This window comes from Rana temporaria, chromosome 3, assembly GCF_905171775.1.
Source record: "Rana temporaria chromosome 3, aRanTem1.1, whole genome shotgun sequence".
Taxonomy (NCBI): Eukaryota; Metazoa; Chordata; class Amphibia; order Anura; family Ranidae; genus Rana; species Rana temporaria.
In genome coordinates, this window is record NC_053491.1 from 72,951,991 (window position 1) to 72,973,470 (window position 21,480).

General features: G+C 43.5%; 1 protein-coding gene across 4 annotated transcripts in view; it reads left to right on the forward strand.

Annotated features, from left to right (window-relative positions):
• The window catches only part of CGNL1 (cingulin like 1), a 143,194-nt gene that overhangs the window by 97,113 nt on the left and 24,601 nt on the right, over nt 1-21,480 (forward strand). For all 4 annotated transcript variants that reach the window (XM_040342749.1, XM_040342752.1, XM_040342750.1 and 1 more), the window contains exons 12-14: nt 5,550-5,720; nt 6,142-6,303; nt 13,043-13,132. In XM_040342749.1, coding sequence (XP_040198683.1) covers nt 5,550-5,720; nt 6,142-6,303; nt 13,043-13,132 — 423 coding nt within the window. The remainder of the gene's footprint in view (nt 1-5,549; nt 5,721-6,141; nt 6,304-13,042; nt 13,133-21,480) is intronic.

Genomic DNA, 21,480 nt, shown 5'->3' on the forward strand with positions numbered 1-21,480 from the left:
TTGGGTAACAACATGCATTTTTTTCAGATTTGCTTTCCCAGATTTAGGGACTTCATGGCAAGGTCTAAACCACTATAAGATACATTTCTATGAGTGTGAATCAAGTCATAGTAGATATTGTTCAATACTACTGAATGTTAAAATGAATGGTTTATATAAGATAAACCACCCTGTGGTGCTAAAAAAAATGTTAGAGCCCTTTCACACTGGGGAGGTTTGCAGGCACTATTGCACTAAAAATAGCGCCTGCAAACCGACCTGAAACAGCGACTGCTGTTTCTCCAGTGTGAAAGCCCTGAGGGCTTTCACACTGGAGCGGTGCGGCTGGCAGGACGGAAAAAAAAGTCCTGCCAGCCGCATCTTTGGAGCGGTGAAGGAGTGGTGTGTATACCACCCCTCCACCGCTCCTGCCCATTGAAACAATGGGTCACCGCGGCTATACCGCCGGCAAAGCACCTCTGCAGAGGCGCTTTGTGGTGGTTTTTAACCCTTTTCCGGCCATTAGCGGGGTGGTTTTACCCCTGCTAGTGGTCGAAAAAGGGTTTGCCTGCGGTATAGCCGAATAGCACCGCAAAATTTGTGGTGAAGTGCCGCTAAAAATAGCAGCGCTTAACCGCCACCGCACCTCCCGCCCCAGTGTGAAAGGGGCCTTATGGGACTTTGCTTTGTAATAAAGGCTTTACTTTTAGTAAGCTATGTTCTATAACCACTTAAAGCGGGGGTTCACCCTATCGACGAAAAATTTTTTTTTTTTTCTTTTACCTTAAAATCAGGCATTGTAGCGCGAGCTACAGTATGCCTGTCCCGAATTTTTTACCCCCGTACTCACCTTGTAGTCGTCCATCGAAGATACCGGGGAATGGGCGTGCCTATGGAGACGGAGGATGATTGACGGCCGGCTCTGGCGCGTCACGCTTCTCCGGGAATAGCCGAAATAGGCTTGGTCTTCACGACGCGTGCGCATAGCCTGTGCGCAGGCGCCGTGAAGAGCCGAGACCTACTCCGGCTGTCTTCGGGGAGAGTGACGTGCCAGGGCCGGCCGTCAATCATCCTCCCTCTCCATAGGCACGCCCATTCCCCGCGGGAGCCGAAATCTACGATGTCCGATTACAAGGTGAGTCCGGGGTTAAAAAAATCGGGACAGGCATACTGTAGCTCGCGCTACAATGCCTGTCTCGATGGTAAAATGTGTCGGGGGGGGGGTGAACTACCGCTTTAAGTACCTTGCCTGTTTTTCAGATGAGGTGTTTACAAGATTAAAACAGTTTTTTTTTGCTAGAAAATTACTTAAAACCCCCAAACATTATATATATATTTTTTCTAACACCCTAGAGAATAAAATGGAGGTCTTTGCAATACTTTTTGTCACACCGTATTTGTGCAGCGGTCTTACAAGCGCACTTTTTTTGGAAAAAATTCACTTTTTTGAATAAAAAAATAAGACAACAGTAAAGTTAGCCCAATTTTTTTTATATTGTGAAAGATAATGTTACGCCGAGTAAAATTATACCCAACATGTCACGCTTCAAAAATTGCGCCCGCTTGTGGAATGGCGTCAAACTTTTAACCTTAAAAATCTCCATAGGCGACGTTTAAAAAATTCTAAAGGTTGCATCTTTTGAGTTACAGAGGAGGTCTAGGATTATAATTATTGCTCTCGCTCTAACGATCGCGGTGATACCTCACTTATGTGGTTTGAACACCACTTTCATATGCAGGCGCTACTCACGTATGCGTTCGCTTCTGCGCGCAAGCTCGTCGGGACGGGGCGCTTAAAAAAAAATTGGGGGGGTTTTCTTATTTATTTATATTTGTTTTATTCATTTTTACACAAAAAAAATAAATAGTCACTTTTATTCCTATTAGAAGGAATGTAAACATCCCTTGTAATAGAAAAAAGCATGACAGGTCCTCTTAAATATGAGATCTGGGGTCAAAAAAAAAAGTGTCATTTGATAAAATGACAACAAGAAAATGTCACTTTAACCACTTAAGACCCGGACCTTTAGGCAGCTAAAGGACCTGGCCAGTTTTTGCGATTCTGCACTGTGTCGCTTTAACTGACAATTGCGCGGTCGTGCGACGTGGCTCCCAAACAAAATTGGGTCCCATGGTCACGGAGCTTCGGACCGGGTCGCGGGCGCGCGCCCGCGACCCGTGGCTGGGCACTTAAAGAGGACGTACCTGTACGTGCTTGTGCCCAGCCGTGCCATTCTGCCGACGTATATGTGCAGGAGGCGGTCCTTAAGTGGTTAAGAAGCATGGGCGGAAGTGACGTTTTGACGTCGCTTCTGCCCTGCTATGCTATGGAGGCGGGTGGGGGCCATCTTGCCCTCACTCGTATTCCAGCCGAGCAGGGGACAAACCCGTTCAAATCCGCTGCGGAGACTACCGTTATCGTTTAAAGGACCGCTCACTGAAAAGGTGGATATCTCGGTTGTGGCAGCGGCTGCTGCCGTTACCGAGATATCCATCTTTAAAGTACCGACGTATATGTACATGAGCGGGTCCTTAAGTGGATAAGTAAGCCACACCTATCAAGGCAATGTCAGAAATTATGACCTACTGAATACGTTTCCACCATTGCTCAAGACCTACTAGGCGATCTCTATGTGATACCAGAAAGAACTGGCCTGTAGCTGCTGCAGTTCAGAATTGCAGACCTTAACTGGAATATACTTTGAAATATGCCTACGGGATACCACAGCATCACAAATAAATCCAGCCTGGGGTTGTTAATCATTATGCCTGGGTTCAATGTGCCACAAGGCTGCGTGTTTTGATATTTCTTTTAGTCAGTCATGAGCTGCACTCAGTTATTTAGATGACAAACCTTTAGTTCTTGAGACAAGGTCATGTCAGAGTCGGGTTCTTTAACCATTTCCTTACTGGGCACTTAAACCCCCTTCCTGCCCAGAGGACTTTTTGCGATTCGGCACTGCGTCGCTTTAACTGACAATTGCGCGGTCGTGCGACGTGGCTCCCAAACAAAATTTATGTCCTTTTTTTCCCACAAATAGAGCTTTCTTTTGGTGGTATTTGATCACATCTGCGGTTTTTATTTTTTGCGCTATAAACAAAAATAGAGCGACAATTTTGAAAAAAAAAAATTTTTTTTTTACTTGTTGCTATAATAAATAGCTCAATTTTTTTTTAATTTTTTTTTTATCCTCAGTCTAGGCCGATACGTATTCTACATATTTTTATAAAAAAAAAAAAAAAAAAAAAATCGCAATTAGCGACTGGTTTGCGCAAAAGTTATAGCGCCTACAAAATAAGAATTATTTTTTTTTATTTTTTTTTACTAGTAATGGCGGCGATCTGCGATTTTTATTGGGACTGCGACATTATGGCGGACACATCGGACACTTTTGACACATTTTTGGCACCATTCACATTTATACTGCAATCAGTGCTATAAATATGCACTAATTACTGTATACATGTGACTGGCAGGGAAGGGGTTAACACTAGGGGACGAGGAAGGGGTTAAATGTGAATCCTATATAGTGTTCTAACTGTGGGGGAAGGGGGGTGACCGATCTGTGTCTCTATGTACAAGAGACACTCCTCTCTCCCTGACAGCACCGCATATTAGCTCATTATGAAATACATTATGAAATACTTACCTTGGAACGAGGTGTAGGGAACTTACCTGGTCGACGCCGAGCGTGTCTTCCGGGCATCGCCGCTCCAGCGCTGTGATTCGCTGGAGCGGCGATGACGTCACTCCTGCGCATGCGCGCGGGAGATTTCATTTCGGCGTGCTGGCCCTTCAGCCGAGGATCCCCCCTGCGCATGCGCCGCTGCAATCAGCGGCGCATTGCGAGGGGAATATCTCCTAAACCGTACAGGTTTAGGAGATATTCTTTATACCTACAGGTAAGCCTTATTATAGGCTTACCTGTAGGCAAAAGTCAAAAATGTGGGTTTACAACCACTTTAAGTGGCTCTCGCTCTTCAAAAGGTTGGGCACCCCTGGACTTAACAGTGTTCCATCTTTGGTATTAGGAGGAAGAATGGTGCCCCATTCTTGGTATCAGTGGGCAAAATAGTGTGGGATGAATAGTGGCCCAAGGGCCGGAAAAATGCAAGCAACGGGCCACATCTGGCCCCCAGGCCATAGTTTGGAGACCAACGTTTTATTGCTTTGTGGTTATTCCTCTTATATGAATAAGTACACAGGGTGCACACTGTTCCGTGGGCTGTATTTATGTCTTTTTGCTATTATGCATTTTTAATTATATAAACTAATAAAGAAGCTGTTTTTATGCCACCTTTCTTCCTTTTTGCATATTTCTCGTATATGGTCTGATAGTTAGATATGAAATTAAACGTATTACTTATCTACCATAACTGTTAATGCTGCGCCATGATGGTGCGCCACCAAATGAACCTGTGCTTTTCCCATGCAGCAAAGTTTTACCTAAGGCCTATTCACATCATTCTGCTGCAGTAATGTGCAAAACAATGATGTGAATGAGGCCTAAATGCTACCTCCAAAAGTGTAAGGGGAGCAAATGGAACATGCTTATACTTGTAGTGCCGTTCAAAGCAAAAAAAAGAAGATCTATATTGTCCTGCTGGTGCTCAGGAATGGGGTGCCAGCATGAAATATCATCATCCAGTAGTGTGTAGTATGTTTTCCAAAAATCGCCACTCTCTCAGTCTAGTCTGTTATTAACAATAATGTGTAAATCAGGCCCCGTACACACGTCCGAGGAACTCGACGGGCAAAACTCATCGTTTTGCTCGTCGAGTTCTGTGTGAAGGCGCCGAGGATCTCGGCGAGCCAACTTTCCTCATTGAACAATGAGGAAATAGAGAACATGTTCTCTATTTGGCTCGACGAGTAACTCGTCGGCTTCCTCGGCCGAAAGTGTACACACGGCCGGGTTTCTCGGCAGAATTCAGCTCCGATCGAGTTTCTGGCTGAATTCTGCCGAGAAACTCGGTCGTGTGTACGGGGCCTTAGCCTCAGCCTTACACCACTCCACAAGCCATGCCCTCTACATCACTGGTTGTGAAAATAAGGAGATAAACATATGCAAGTGATTAAAGTGATGACGTGAATCTTATCTTATCCATTGACTTCATCACCTTAATCACTTGCACATGCTTATCTCCTCATATTCACTGCCAGTAATGTATAACTTCTTCCATCCAGTTTCTGCCATTTACCGCTATGACTAAAGCCTAGTACACACTATCAGATTTTTTTCGAGATGAACGAAAATAAACTGAAGCCGTTCGAGAGGAGATCCTGTACTAACAATCCGGTGTTAGAACAGACATCTCCCTGTTGACCGAAATTAGAATTAGAATCCAATGGGCGTTATAACTATTTTAAACCAGCTCAATAAAAATAACAAAACTGCAACATTTACATACAATGCAATTCTTAATAGGAAGGTTTCTTGGTAGGAATAGGTTCAAAAATTAATACAGATTATTCTTTTTTTGAGCTGACGCCAAGGCCAGATTACTAACTACTGTACTTGTAACCACGAATCATGACTCACCCATTGAATATTATTATTGTTGATTAGATTTCAGAACATGTCGAGTTTTCCCGTTCATCCACTGTGGATCTTCAAAAGCAGTTTGATGACTATAAAGAGAGGAATCGGAAGGACGGCTCTGAAATGCAAAGACAGATTAAGGATAAGACACTGGAATTGGAAAGATGCTATCAGGCAATCAAGAAGCTGCAAGACGAGGTAATTAGCACTATTGCAAAGATAAAAATGTGAGAATATTACTCTGAGCCCAGGTTCACACTGGGTATGATTTGGTACGATTTGAGATGCGATTTCACATGTCAAATCGCATCTCAAATCGGCGGCATTTGCCGGCAATTGTCGGCAATGGCACCGTCCTAATCGGTGCGACGCCGCATCTGCGGCGCTGCACCGATTTCAAAAAGTAGTTCCTGTACTACTTTTTGCGATTTCGGGACGCGATTTACATTGAACCCTGCACAGATGTCTCTTAAATCGCGGCAAAATCATGGCAAAACCGCAGCCGCGATTTTACCGCGATTTTGAATTCGCAGCAGTGTGAACCTAGCCTGAGGTTGTGTAATTTCATATTTCAAAGAGGGTTGTGTAATGTTGTGTAACGTTGGCATCTTCTCCTTAGATTCGCCACTTGGAAGAAAATTTGCAAGACCACCAGAGAGCCCAAGATGAATCACTGACCAAGAATCATCTTCTGCAGCAGACAATTAAAGATCTACAGTACGAGCTGGATGCCAAAAACCACTTGAAGGATGATCGTACTAGACAAATAAAGTCAATGGAGGTAATATTTGTAGGCAAAACCTTTATGCCTCGTACACACGACCGGTTCTCCCATCGGAAAAACTGCGATGAGAGCTTTTGGCAGTGAATTCTGACCGTCTGTATGCTCCATCGTAGTTTTTCAGACGGAAAAACTGCCGGGAAAAAAAGAGCAGGATCTCTTGTTTCCCATCAGGAAAAAATCCTTTCCGACAGAAAAAAAAAAACGTGCATGTTTGGAATCAAGTATGAGACGGGAGCTCTTGTTCTGGTAAAACTAGCGTTCGCAATGAAGATAGCACAATTGTCACACTTTAACGGAATGAAAAGCACGAGGCTGAAAAGTGCGAATCGTCTCCCACCAAACTTTTACTAACACGAGGGTCAGCAAAAGCAGCCCAAAGGGTGGCGCCATTGGAATTGAACTTCCCTTTTATAGTGCCGTTGTACGTGTTGTACGTCTCCGCGCTTTGAACGGGCGGAATTTGGTCTGACCGTGTGTACGCAAGACAAGTTTGGCTGGAATTCCGTCGGGAAAACCATCGTTTTTTTATCCGACGGGAAAACCGATCGTGTGTACGTGGCATTAGTCCTGAAATTTACCATTTGGATAGAAATTAAACATTACTTAAGTGCGGAAGTTTAATCTGATTGAACATAATAGAGAGGCAAGGCAGGCGACCACCTTTGTTCAATAACCAGCAGGTCAGCCACTTGGTAGGGGACCCGGAAGCTAGTGCAATGACTGTTGTATCCGTGCCTAAGACAGGGGTTTCCAGCTTCCACAGGGATCCCACAGTTATGGCATATTCATACTTTTGTTGGTTCAAATTGGACCAATATAACTATGTAACAATTACATACCTAAACCGTAGCTGTATTATATTTTCCGTGTTTGCCATTAGTCAAGCAAGGATGAGCTGTGAAAAGTGATGTGGCACCTAGCTCTGACATGTTGCTCTTGGCCAGCAGTGAATGGGCACATGACAACATTAAAGAGGAAGTAAAGCTTTCTTAAAAAATAAAATAAAAAATACACCCTGTAAGACAAAGAGCTAGTATGCATAGCATACTAGCTCATTATGACGTACTTACCTGAGATCGAAGCCCTCGCAGTCGCCCTCTTTCGCCTCCACCGTCACCGCCATGTCTCCCGGAGTGATTTCCGGGTATCGCGGCTCCAGCGCTGTGACTGGCCGGAGCCGTGATGACGTCACTGCCGTGCATGTGCACGGGAGCCGCTGCTGACGACCTGACCCCATTTACTGACAGCACGCTCAGTGCGCCTGCGCCGTTGTCTACGGCGCGCATGCGCCGTAGACATCGGTGCTGTCTTTTTTGCAAATATCTCCTAAATCGTGCAGGTTTAGGAGATATTTTTTGCACCTACAGGTAAGCCTTAATCTAGTTTTACCTGTAGGTATAAGTGGCCTGTAAGGGTTTACAAAGGGTTCGTAGATCTTCATGTTTTTTCACCTTAATGCATGATGCATCGAAAGAACGAGCTTGCTTCTTGGCTCTTCTCGGCCTGCTCTGCATTGGATAGAGTGATAGCAGTGCAGCCATTGGCTTGCACTGCTGTCAATCAACTCCAATGACGCGAGGTCCAGGGGCGGGGCCGAGTCCTGTAGTCGGTGGCTACGGACTCCGGATACAGGACTCAGGGGCGCGCCCGCAAAGTAACCCCCTTAGGAGAGCGCTTCCCAGGGGGGTTACCAGAAGCGAGAAGGAGCCGATACACCTGCCGAGGGACCCCAGAAGACCAGGATCGGGGCCACTCTGTGCAAAACAAGCTGCACAGTGGAGGTAAGTAAAACATGTTTGTTATTTTAAAAAAAACAAATCCATACAACCCCTTTAAGCTACCTACAGTATGTCTTTCCACCCAGAAGCCTAACTCAGTGCTAGCCTTTACAGTAAAGTAGAAAGACTGTTGCAATTAAAATATTGGCTATGAAGAAATCCTCAAGTGGTGGAAAATGTTCACATTGTATCGTCATTTCTTCATAATTTATATATATATATTCCTAACAGCATTCTGTGCAGTAAATGTAGCTCTTTCCCACACAAGGTTTTAACTTGCTAATCTCCACAGGTCAATATTCTAAGCTCTGTAATTAAACTACGCTAAATCCGCTAAATTGTTCTTGAGGTGTCTGAGATTCCAGTCTATTGATTGATACACACTTTTGTTAACACATTTTATTACCTTCAAATATAAAAGCATTCAGTATAAAGCAACCTGGCTATTATACACCAAAAAGTTAGGAAAAAATGCATTCTAAAAAAAAAAGGTTATAAAAAATGTACAATAAGCTGTTAACGTTAAAGTGAACATTTAACAGCATATTCTTGATATGTGTCTGCTGTACCATATACTTGTATATAAAAAGGGATCCTGTTCTCTTTGCCTCCTTTGTGTGAAATCCCTGGTGTTCCTGTCAGTCTCTCTGCTCTACTGTTAAAAACTGACCACACTAGGCATGAGAGCACATTGCTGTCAGTTCTCTAGCTGTGCTGGGAACTCAGCCTACTCTCCTCCAGGCTTGTGCTGACACATGCCCCCTGTACATACACATGTTACCAAAAGTATTGGGATGCCTGCCACATGCACTTTAACTTTATAAACATCCCAGTCCTAGTCCGTAAGGTTCAATATTGAGTTGGCCCACCCTTTGCAGTTATAACGGCTTCAACTCTTCTGGGAAGGCTGTCCACAAGGTTTAGGGGTGTGCCTATGGGAATGTTTGACCGTTCTTCCAGAAGTGCATTTGCATTTGTCAGCTCTTATGCAACTGAGAACAGTGAATATGATCACTTATACAAAAGGGGAAAAGAGTATTTATAATGTTTTTTTTTTATATCTATACAAAAATATTTTGCCTTTTATTTTAAACTGAATGGGTTGTTTACAAGGTGATCAATTACAATCACTTTAAGTGTAAAAGGCAAAATCAACTAATAAAGCCTAATGCCGCGTATACAAGATCGTTTTTCGGGATGTAAAAAATAAAAATTTTAATGGTCTAGAAAAAACTACGTTTTTTTCAACCCGATTTATTGTTAAACTGGCCTTGCCTACACGCGATCGTGAAAAAAAAATGCTCTAGCAGAGCGCGGTGACGTACAACACGTACGACGGCACTATAAAGGGGAAGTTCCATGCGGATGCGCCACCCTCAGGGCTGCTTTTGCTGATTTTGTGTTAGTAAAAGACGATTCACGCTTTTCAGTCTGTTACAGCGTGATGAATGTGCTTACTCCATTACAAATGCTATTTTTACCAGAACGAGCGCTCCCGTCTCATAACTTGCTTCTGAGCATGCACGTTTTTTTCAAATCGTTAAAGCCCACACACGACCATTTTTTACGACGTTAAAAACGAGAATGTTAAAAACTACGTGAAAAATTAGAGCATGTTCTAAATTTTTAATGCCCATTTTTTACGTTGTGAAAAATGCTCTGGAGCCCACACACAATCGTTTTTAATGACATTAAAAAAACGTAATCTTTTAGAACCCGAAAAACGGTCGTGTGTACGCGGCATTATATGTCCTTAAAATGTGAATGTTATTTGGTTAGGAAAATTGGTTATAATTACTATCAAGTTAAACAACACATTTAGAAGCTGTTTAAATTAGCCTAGGGATCTAAGCTTTATTGACTATTGCCACAAAATGGTCAAGCTGATCTTTCAGAGCAGATCTAATTTTTTTTTAAAAAGAGAGAAAAACCCAACAACCAGAAAAATGCTTCCTCTTAAGCCCCTTTCACACTGCCGCCACTTTTTTACCGCAAATTTGCGGCCACAATTTTTTTTTTTTTCAAATAAGTTTTTATTTATATAAGGTAGTTCACAATTTGTAGTAAAACACAGACAGTACAAAACACAAATAAAGGGATCAATACAGACATGTAACCAGGGGTATAAATACGAGTCCCGCCTGCAGTAACCGCAGGACAGGAGGAACCATTAGCCAAACTAAAAAGACTGGCTCCTTGGTGTCTTTTAGGCAGATTCAGAGAGACTTACACCGACGTATCAGAGATACGTCGTCGTAAGTCCAAATGTGCGCCGTCGTATCTTTAAGTGTATTCTGGAAACCAGATACGCCTGAATTTGACCAAGATGCGACCGACGTAAGTCTCCTACGCCGTTGTATCTTGGGGGCATATTTACGCTGGCCGCAAGGGGCGTTTCCGTTGATTAACGCGCCAAATATGTAAATGAGCTAGATACGCCGATTCACGAACGTACTTGCGCCCGTCGCTGTAATCTACGTCGTTTACGTAAGGCGTTTTTTCGGCGTAAAGTTAAACCACCAAAAAGCTGGTCTAAGTCGTTTAGGGTATGGACGTCGGAAGTGCCGTCGGATTTTACGTTGTTTACGTAAGTCGTACGTGAATGGGGCTGGGCGTAAGTGAGGTTTCACGTCGTACGCATTGTGACGTTGTATCGTAGGGAGCATTTGTGACGTGATACTGAGCATGCGCGCGTATGCGCAGTTCGTTCGGCCATGCGTTCACATGGGGTCACGATTCATTTCAATACAACACGCCTACTACCAGCCTACTTTGAATTACGCGGGCTTACGCCCGCCCATTTACGCTACGCCGCCATAACTTAGGGAGCAAGTGCTTTGTGAATACTGTACTTGACTCTCTATGTTACATCCGCGTAGCGCATATGAGATGCGCTACGCCCACTTAAACATACGCCGCTCTACCTGAATCCGGCTATATGTCAGTAAACATAGCGTAACCTGTTGCATTCTACAGTTTAGTATCGCTTGTGACCACATAACAATAATCTACCAGAGAAAAAGAGAGGAGGAAACTAAGAAAGAGAGGGAAAGGAAGAAAGAAAGTATAGGGCAAAAATAGGGTTTAGGTTACCGTGTCTGCTCCCACGTCTGCTCCCGGCGTGTCCTCCCGCCGATGCCACTCCTCCCAGACCTCATTATGGGCGTCTAGGCTGTCCTGTATCCTGGCAGTCATCTGCGGCCACAATTTTGATGCAATTTATGGAATGCCTGTGTAATCTTGAGGTCTGTGGACCTCAACTCACATCAAAGTCGGACCAAACTAGTGCAGGGAGTACTTTGATGGCGCACAGATACGAATGGTACTCATAGGAAATCATGGGGTACGACTTGTCATGCGACTTTACAGTCCCAAGTTCACAAGTGTGAAAGGGGCCTTATGCATAGTTATTGCTGTCAGCTAATAGAGTGCAGGTATGCACTGTATTCAGTGGCGGAACTACCGCCATAGCGACCCACGCGGGCACTATGGGGCCCGCAGCCGAGTGGGGCCCGGTGACTGTGAGGATGAAGAAAAAGCCCCGAGTGTTTGCCGCATCCGAGCACATTGTTAGCCCCGAGCGTCTGGGAGTCAGGACCATCTGATGCCGAAGGTTGCCGAGTGCGGCCGAGTGCCGTCAGCGCCGAGTGTTACCGAGTACTTTTGGCATCAGATGGTCCTGACTCCCAGACGCTCGGGGCTAAAAATGTGCTTGGATGCTGCCCCGCCTTCTGGAGTCTGCAGCGCCAATGGCGGGACGTGTGACGTCCATCATAGGCGCTGCAGGCTCCACGGCGGGAATTACAATTCGGCCGCCGCACGGCTCTCCTCGGCTCCTCTGACTGCCAGTGCCTGCCCTGCTGTGACCGCACACCAACTTAAGGCTGAGGCTGCTAAGGTAGGTGACTCAGTGTGCTGTGGAGAGCCCTTACTGATCTTCAGTTGACCTAAATGAACATAAAAGCTGCAATACTGTTCACAATAAGAAATTGTTGTTCACAGAATTACAGGTTTGTGATTAGATTGCTAACATTGCCAGTTTGATGTATCCGTAAGGTGTCCTGTAGGGGGAGAAAAACCCTGTATTCGAGTGAGAATTTTTAGTTTTGTCCTTGTAGAAAAAATGGCAAAAAAAAATAAAAAATCAGCAGTAATAGCAATAGTGGCAATGGTAAACGTCATACATTTATATCTCTACAAACGTATTGAAGATTTCAAATACTGTGTCATTCCCACCATGTGAATCATATGTACGGTATTTGTCAGGATTTACTGAAGTATGCTAGCCTAGTCATTTTAACCACTTCAGGCCCAGAAGAATCCCCCCCCCCCCCCCCTCCTGACCAGAGCACGTTTTGCGATTCGTCACTGCGTCGCTTTAACTGACAATTGTGCAGTCGTGGGACGTTGCACCCAAACAATTTTTTTATTTTTTTATTTATTATATGGTTATTTACATTTTTGTTTTGCTGTTCAAAATTAATATAAGCTGTTGCTTGGGTACTGTGCCACATCAGTGTAGTAATGTGTTGTTCAATGGCATTAGTTCATTTTTTTTGGAGGGGGGGGGGGGCCCCATACAACATTTTGCTATGGGGCCCTGTGATTTCTAGTTACACCCCTGACTGTATTAACTTTTTAAGAAAAAAGAGAAAATGGTTCTGGTAATAGGCACCAGCTCTGTCCGTCTTTTATTCAAACATTTTATTGCTGGCTTAAGAAAAACATAAAGGCACAAGTTCACAATTGTTCCTGTGGCCTCACCTGCAGGTCAGGCGGCCCCCTCTCTTTTCATTTTGATGGTTTATGTTATACACCGACATAGCAAATGACAATATAGATCTTCGGATCACTCAACACTCCACCAGAAAATGTTGTTAATGACCCCGTTCATTCATCTTTGAGTTGGTATTCTAAAACTCCACATACAAAACTGCTTTGTGTTTTTTTTTCCTCAGGACAAGATATCCCAGCTGGAAATTGAGCTTGATGAAGAAAAAAACAACTCAGATCTCCTCCTAGAAAGAATAACCCGATGCAGGGAACAGGTAGGTCTTTATCTGCACACAAGTGTCTTGAGCAGCTGTGCTTCTGGTACTGAACTGGACCAAAACATTTGGCCTGGTTATCAAGTGTCAAAGGAGCAACTTTTGTTAAACATGTCAACCAATAAGATTCTTCTTATTTATCATGGGGAGAATGAAAGGATGATCTTGCTGTAAAGTCACATAGGTGGCGTGAGAGACGTTTCCTCAAACCCTTTGATAAATTAAACATAATAAATATAAAATAAAAAAAAATAAAAAATACTTAGGAATGAAGAAAATTACAACTATTGGGCCTAGATGTACACATTTTGGGGCAGATCCACAAAGATCTGCCCCGGCGCATCATATCTGAGATACGCTACGCCGCCGTACCTTACCTGGCTTTGGTTCGAATCCATAAAGATTTTGCGCCGTAAGTTACGGCGGCGTAGTGTATCTCAAGCGGCGTAACGGCGCGGAATTCAAATTGGGCGGGTAGGGGGCGTGTTTCATTTAAATGAAGCGCGTCCCCGCACCGAACGAACTGCGCATGCGCCGTCCCTAAATTTCCCACCGTGCATTGCGCGAAATGACGTTGCAAGGACGTCATTGGTTTTGACCTGGACGTAAATTACATTCATCCCGATTCACGAACCACTTACGCAAAAAAAAAAAAAAATTGAAATTATACGCGGGAACGACGGCCATACTTAACATTGAGTACGCCACGAAATAGCAGCTTTAACTATACGCCGAAAAAAGCCGACTAGAGATGACGTAGAGGAATGCGCCGGCCGCTCGTATGTTCGTGGATCGTCGGAAATAGCTGATTTGCATACTCGACGCGGAAAACGAAGGGAACGCCACCCAGCGGACGCCGAAGAATTGCATCTTAGATCCGAAGGCGTACGAAGACGTACGCCTGTCGGATCTAACCCAGATGCCGTCGTATCTTGTTTTGAGGATTCAAAACAACGATACGACGCAGGAAATTTGAAAGTACACCAGCGTATCAGTAGATACGCCGGCGTACTCTCTCTGTAGATCTGCCCCTTTATATTTTGCTTTGTAAAACAATGATTGTTAAAATCTGGGTTATTTCTACTTGCAACAAACCTTTTGTTCCCTCCTAGTATTATGAATCGGCCCCACTGGACTTTCAAGCACCACAAATTTATTAGTCAACATGACCCAATTTTCTTCCTTGATGTCCTTCTAGACATCCGATACATGCCTATTGCACTATAAGAAAATAGACCTAATGATAAAATATGCAGACTCTATTGGAAAAGTATGTAGAGTTCAGTACTTTTTTTTCAATTTTTTTTTTATTTAGTTTTGATTTTTAACAATAACATAAATGCATCTCCAAATATCACATTATAATGAAACATGGACAATACTGTATATAGTAAAGTACAGTGGAACCTCGGATTGCGAGTAACGCGGTTAAAGAGCGATCCGCAATGCGAGCACTGTATTTAAAAAAATCCTGACTTAGTTTGCGAGTGTTGTCTCGCAAAACGTGCAGGATTCAAGCCAAAGCGTTGTGCAAAACTGTGTTTGGCCTGAAGTGGGGGGGGCGCCGAAGCCGAGCAGAGCCGAACTGCACTGTTCGGAAAAGCTTGGAAAATCTTGGAAATACTCAGTTCAGCCGAGGTGTACTCTGCCCTTTCCGAGTGTTTACGAGGCTCTCTGGCGCCCCCCACCTCTGGCCGCATGCGGTATTGCATGCCATTGAAGTCAATTCGTAAAAAAAAATGTTTTCGCTTCCATTGACCAAATCGCTTGCTTTGATATGCGAGTACTTTGGATTACGAGCATTCTCCTGGAATGGATTGTGCTCGTAATCCAAGGTTCCACTCTATATAAGCAAATTGAAGATTAAGGAATGCAAAAACCAAGTAAAATACAGATCAAACTATTATGTTTGGACTGTAGAAAAATAAACAGTTTAACATAAATTTACACACATGAACTTTTAATGGGTTAGGCGTGAGCGACATAATACTTGAGTATTGTAATGCAGGTGGTGCAAAGGCCCCAAGAAAAATAATTGAACTAAATAACTGTACAAACAAACTGAATGCTGGGTGACATCAGTTGGTTCAATAAAAACCGTCTGACATTTGGCCCGTGTGTTTGGCCGGCTTCTGTCGGACGAGCATGCTGGAAAACCAGCAGCCAACTGATGTTCAAAGATCGCGGTGTGCTATAGTGCAGGGAGGGGACCTGGATGTTAGGGGCTCCAATCCCTAGATTGGCGTGTTCTGGCTGGCTTTTGTCAAACACCCAAGGTACATGAGGCTTAAGGATGGGTAAGTTGTAATATATAAAATTTTTGGTTTTGGTTTTAATACCACTTTAATTTAGAGCACTTAAAGGGTCACTAAAGGATTTTTTTTTTTTAGCTAAATAGCTTCCTTTACCTTACTGCAGTCCTGGTTTCATGTCCTCATTGTTAGTTTTTGCTTTGATGTTGCTGTAATTCCTCTCTGTTCTGGACACTTCCTGGTTGTCGGTTTCCTGATCACCACAGTACTGGGAGATTTCTCACTGTGGTCACTAATCAAGGAGGTGTGATTACTGTGTGTCAGCACCAATCCAGTTTCGTTTTCCAAAGCATCACTGCCCTCTATTGGCTCTTTGTCTCTGTACATCAGAGAACCAGGAAACAACAGCAAAAACAAAACTAAACTGCAGACACATTATATGATTGTTTTTTATCTATTTTTAATCATTTTTTAAAGGAATCAGTTAACTATTATGTCTCTATACCCTGTAAACAGTAATTTCAGCTAAAAATGTTTTTCCTTTAGTGACCCTCTAATAAATGATACTAATAAAAGCATAAATTGATCTCCTATTGTTGAAAGCCACAGCACCACTTGTACTTGGCATGGGATGTCTAGCTGCTGTGCATCCCTCCGGACATTGCAGTGCAAGCAGGCTGTGGCTTGACAGGGCTGAATGCACTACTGTACTGAGTGGTACCCACATTTAGGGCCCTATGCCTTCAGGGACGAATGCATGGAAAGCAGGTCTTCTATACCTGTCTGTCCCGGCCACACTAAAATGCTTGAAAGGATGCACAGCAGCTAAATGGCCCCATGTGCAATTGGGCTAAGTGCACTGAGCCTGGCTCCTGCCCCAGCTGTTGAAGTGTCACTTTAGAAGTTCTAACTAATTGTGTAGGTGTACAGCACACACCAGAAATTCCAACCTTAATGGGTAACTCCACTTTCTTGTGAAACAAAAATTAGCAATTAAAAAAAAATAATATAGCATATACAATTGCGACACAAGTCATATTGTAATTGAATGTTAATAAAAATGACTAGGGTTGTCCCGATACCGATACTAGTATCGGTATCGGGACAGATACCAAGCATTCGCCTGAGTACTTGTACTCGGGCAAATGCTCCTGATGCTTCACCCGCTACTTATACTGTCAGGGGTGATCAGTGCATGGGGAAGTTACAGGCACCAATCACCGCTATATAGTGTATTCCCGCCGTGTATTCCTCCATGTATTGCCGTGTATTCCTCCGTGTATTCCCGCCGTGTATTCCTCCATGTATTGCCGTGTATTCCTCCGTGTATTCCTCCGTGTATTCCCGCTGTGTATTCCCACCGTGTATTCCCGCTGTGTATTCCTCCGTGTTTCTCTCCCCTTCCGTGCTCCTCCTCCACCCCCTGGAACTGTCAGGATGGAGAGCGGGGTAGGAGCTGGTAAATCCAGCTCCTTACTGCTCCGAATGGACAGAGTCAGTGATCACTGACTCGGTCCATTCACATAACTGAAACATCGTAAACTGTGATTACAATGTTTCAGTTTATGAATGAAGAGAAGACGCTGTCTTCACTCCATTCATTTTCAGCGCAGCTGATGCTGCTGAGAAAGGGACAGGGGAACATGTGTTCCTAGTCCCTTTCTCTGTCTCAAAGGGGAGATGTCAGAGGTCTGTTAAGACCCCTGTCAGAAAACCCGGCCATGTGTAGCAGAAACCAGACATTTTTGGCAGTTTTCCTGTGGGGAAAAACTCAGTTGGAGCATTAACACGGTCAGAATTCCCGAGGAAAAGCTCTCATCTGAGTATTCCCAACGGGAAAACCGATCGTCTGTATGGTAAAGTAGAGAGTAGGTTCTCGGTTTTCCCCTCGGGATTTCCGATGGACCTTTTCCCGTCGGAATCCCGGTCGTGTTTACTAGGCATTACACTTTAAATGGTCCCCATACAATTTGCTGCTTCTTATGATCATTATATATAGTAGCTTATGAAATCACAGCATGGCTTTTAATGCTTGCTAAGAAAACAAGAGGCATTGTTTCATTAGAACAGCTCAAGATTTTAAGGGCTGAAAAAGAAATGTTGTTGTCTAAATGGCCAAACTTGTATCCCCTACTGTAGAGAACGACTTTTCGAATTAAACTGCAGAATGGGGCTGCTGGGACCCCAGTAACAGGAAAGGAGTTAATTGTCAAATTTCTAGCTTCATAGGGGGAGAGAAATCTAAACGAGAACCTTCTGGCTGTGGATTTCTTTCCTGAAACCGTGGGAGAGCAGGGGGTTACTATGGTGACAATGTAAATATGGCAGGCTAGAGTTACAGTGGCCTTGCTACTTTTTTTTCCGCTCATCTGAGCAGCGTTCCCAGTTGGATTCTCAACACCTGTTCCACTCTGTGCACCAGGTGTACAAAGCAAGTAAATCAGAATGGAGAAACGAAGGCCCTTTTCCAGGGATTGGAGCCCCTAACATCGAGGCCTCCTTCCTGCACTATAGCACACGGCGATCTTTGGAGTCAACTGTCTGGAGTAATGGAATATGTACCTCATTAGCGAAACCCCACCCCTCCCCCTCTGAGTGGGCTTACACGAAACACTCTATTTATGAGATGTAAGATTACAGACTTCTTTAAAAAAGACATGAAGGGACGGTTCCAGGCTTCCCGATATCAATAATTGAGAAGAAATGAAATTGTGTGCTTTCATTAACAAGACGATGATAACCAGCTGTTCTTAATACCGCGTCTAGCATGAGCGCAGCCTCTGTTTATTAAATCCTTGCCATCTCTCAGAGGGGTATTGTGGCTCGTTGAAAATGCTTTGTTTTTAGTGCTCACCAAACCCAGCTGTGATAACTTCTGCTGAAATCCACAATGTTTGTTGTTCCTCCGAGGATGAAAATAATGCATTAAGAATGATCACATTCGCTGCCAGAGGAACCTGCTACGCGGCTAGCTCCAATTAACGCAGGAGTTAAAATTCCCTTCTCAACAGAAAATAAAATAATTTTCAGCAGTTGCTCTTGTAGTTGGAATAGAAGTCTTTCTTTATAAGTTCATAGCTAATTACTTGCATTTTCAAACTTTGAGTTGGTTGGGTTTTTCCAAACAGTGGATCTGGTGTTTCATATTGCTGTTTGGAAGCATCATTACTAACATATTTAAAGTGAGGGAAAAAAGTATTTGATCCCCTGCTGATTTTGTACGTTTGTCCACTGACAGAGAAATTATCAGTCTATAATTTTAATGGTAGGTTTATTTTAACAGTGAGATACAGAATAACAACAACAAAAAAAATCTGAAAAACACATTTCAAAAAAGTTATACATTGATTTGCATTTCAATAAGTGAATTAAGTATTTGACCCATTCGCAAAACATGACTTGGTGGCAAAACCTTTGTTGGCAATCACAGAGGTAAGACTTTTTTGGTAGTTGGCCACCAGGTTTGCACACATCTCAGGAGGGATTTTGTCCCACTCCTCTTTGCAGATCCTCTCCAAGTCATTAAGTTCTTGAGGTTGACGTTGGGTAACTCGAACTTTCAACTCCCTCCACATATGACTGGCTAGTCCTTCTTGAGCCAATCCTTTGTTGCCTTCACTGTGTGTTTTCGGTCATTGTCAGGCCTCGTACACACAACCAGTTTCCTCGGCAGAATCTATCAAGAATCTCGGTGGGAGAGCTTTTTTGCCGAGGAAACTGGTCGTGTGTACGTTTTTCATCGAGGAAACTGTCGAGGAACTCGACGAGCCAAAAAGAGAGCAAGTTCTCTTTTCCCTCGACGGGAGTCTCAAATTGGCTCATCGAGTTCCTCGTCGGGCTGGTTTCCGACGAGAAACTTGAGCGTGTGTATGCTAAGAAACCCCCGCTTGCTCAGATTAAAGTATGAGACGGGAGTAAAAGTAGCATTTGTAATGGAGATAACACATTTTTAAAGCTGTAACAGACTGAAAAGTGCAAATCGTCTCTTAACAAACTTTTATTTAACACGCAAACACATAAGATTAGCAAAAGCAGCCCCAAGAGTTGTGCAAGTGGAATCGAACTTCCCCTGCCGTTGTATGTGTTGTACATCACCGCGTTTGAGAACGAGGAGATTTTGTCTGTTACGTGTGTACGCAAAGCAAGCTTGTCGAGTTCCTCGACAAGCCTAACAAGGAACTCGATGAGGAAAATTATGTGTTTCGCCCGACGAGTTACTCGGTCGTGTGTACGAGGCCTCATGCTGGAATACTCATCTACCACCCATTTTTAATGCCCTGGCTGAGGGAAGAAGGTTATCACCCAAGATTTTAAGGTACATGGCCCTGTCCATTGTCTCTTTGATACAGTGAAGTTGTCCTGTCCCCTTAGCAGAAAAACACCCCCAAAGCATAATGTTTTCGCCTCCATGTTTGACAGTGGGGATGGTGTTCTTGGGGTCATAGGCAGCATTCCTTCTCCTCCAAAGATGGCAAGTTGAGTTGATGCCAAAGAGCTCGATTTTGGTCTCATCTGACCACAACACTTTCACCCAGTTCTCCTCTGAAATATTTAGATGTTCATTAGCAAACTAGCCTGTACATGTGCTTTCTTGAGCAGGGGGGACTTGCGAGCAATGCAGGATTTCAGTCCTTCACGGCTTAGTGTGTTATCAATTGTTTTCTTGGTGACTACTCACCATTTTAATGATCATTGAAACTCCAAGAAGTAAGATCTTGCATGGAGCTCCAGATCAAGGCAGATCGACAGTTATTTTGTATTTTTTTCATTTGCAAATAATCGCACAAACTGTTGTCACCCTATCACCAAGCTGATTGGTGATCTTGTAGCCCATTCCAGCCTTGTGTAGGTCTACAATCTTGTCCCTGACATCCTTGGAGAGCTCTTTGGTCTTGGACCTGATGGAGAGATTGGAATCTGATTGGTTGCCTCATGTGGACAGATGTCTTTTTTATACAGGTAACAAGCTGAGATTAGGAGCACTCCCTTTAAGGCCCTTACCATGTGATCAGCTGTCAGCCAATGACAGCTGATCACATGCTGTAAACAGGAGATCGCTAATCTTTTTTTTTCCTCCCGCAAGCCAGTCTACCAGTGCCCACAGTGTAGCCAGTGCCACCAGTGCTGCCAGTCAATGCCCATCAGTGCCTTATCATCAGTGTCACCTACCAGTGCCTACCAATACCCATCAGTGCCACCCATCAGTGATCATCAGTACTGCCTATCAGTGCTACCTGTCAGTGCCCTTCAGTGCCACCCATCAGTGCCACCTCTCAGTTCCCATCAGGACAGCCTCATCAGCGCACATCGATGAAGGAGAAAAATTACCTGTTTTCAAAAAATTTCTAAATAAACTATGAAACTGTTTTTTTTTTTTTTTTTTCGTTTTTAAAATGTATCAATAAGTCTATTTTAGTTTTTTATAAAAAAAAAAAAAAAAGTGATTAAATACCACAAAAACAAAGCTCTATTTTGGGTATTCTATTTTTACGTGTTGCATGACCGCGCAACTGTCATTCAAAGCGTGAGATTGCTGAAAGCTGAAAATTGGTCTGGGCAGGAAAGAGGTTTAAGTGCCCAGTGAGCAAGTGGTTAAAATGCAAAACAATTTATAACTTTTTTGAAATGCATTTTTCTGGATATTTTGTTGTTATTCTGTCTCTCACTGTAAAAATAAACCGACCATTAAAATTATAGACTGATCACTTCTTTGTCAGTGGGAAAACATATAAAATCAGCAGGGGATCAAATAATTTTTCCCTGTTTATTAATAAGCGTTCCTTTAATTTGCAAAATTAGCCTTACAATGTTTGTCATTACACCGCCTCTGAGAGTATCTGTTAAATGAACCCAAAGAGTTATCTGAACATTGGCCTCTAAATCTGTCTTGGCACAAAAAAGTGCACGCAGGAGGCTGCTGCTCTGTTCCCACAGTCATATTATTACTGCCGGAGTCACAGAGCAGCCATAACGTATTGTACCTGAGGGCTGTTTGAGCAATTAAAAGGATTTGACTGGCCATTTACTTTCACTAGAAATTAGCCCATGTGATTCTCCGCAGTACAGTGTGACCTCATTGCTCTGGAATGTGGGGCC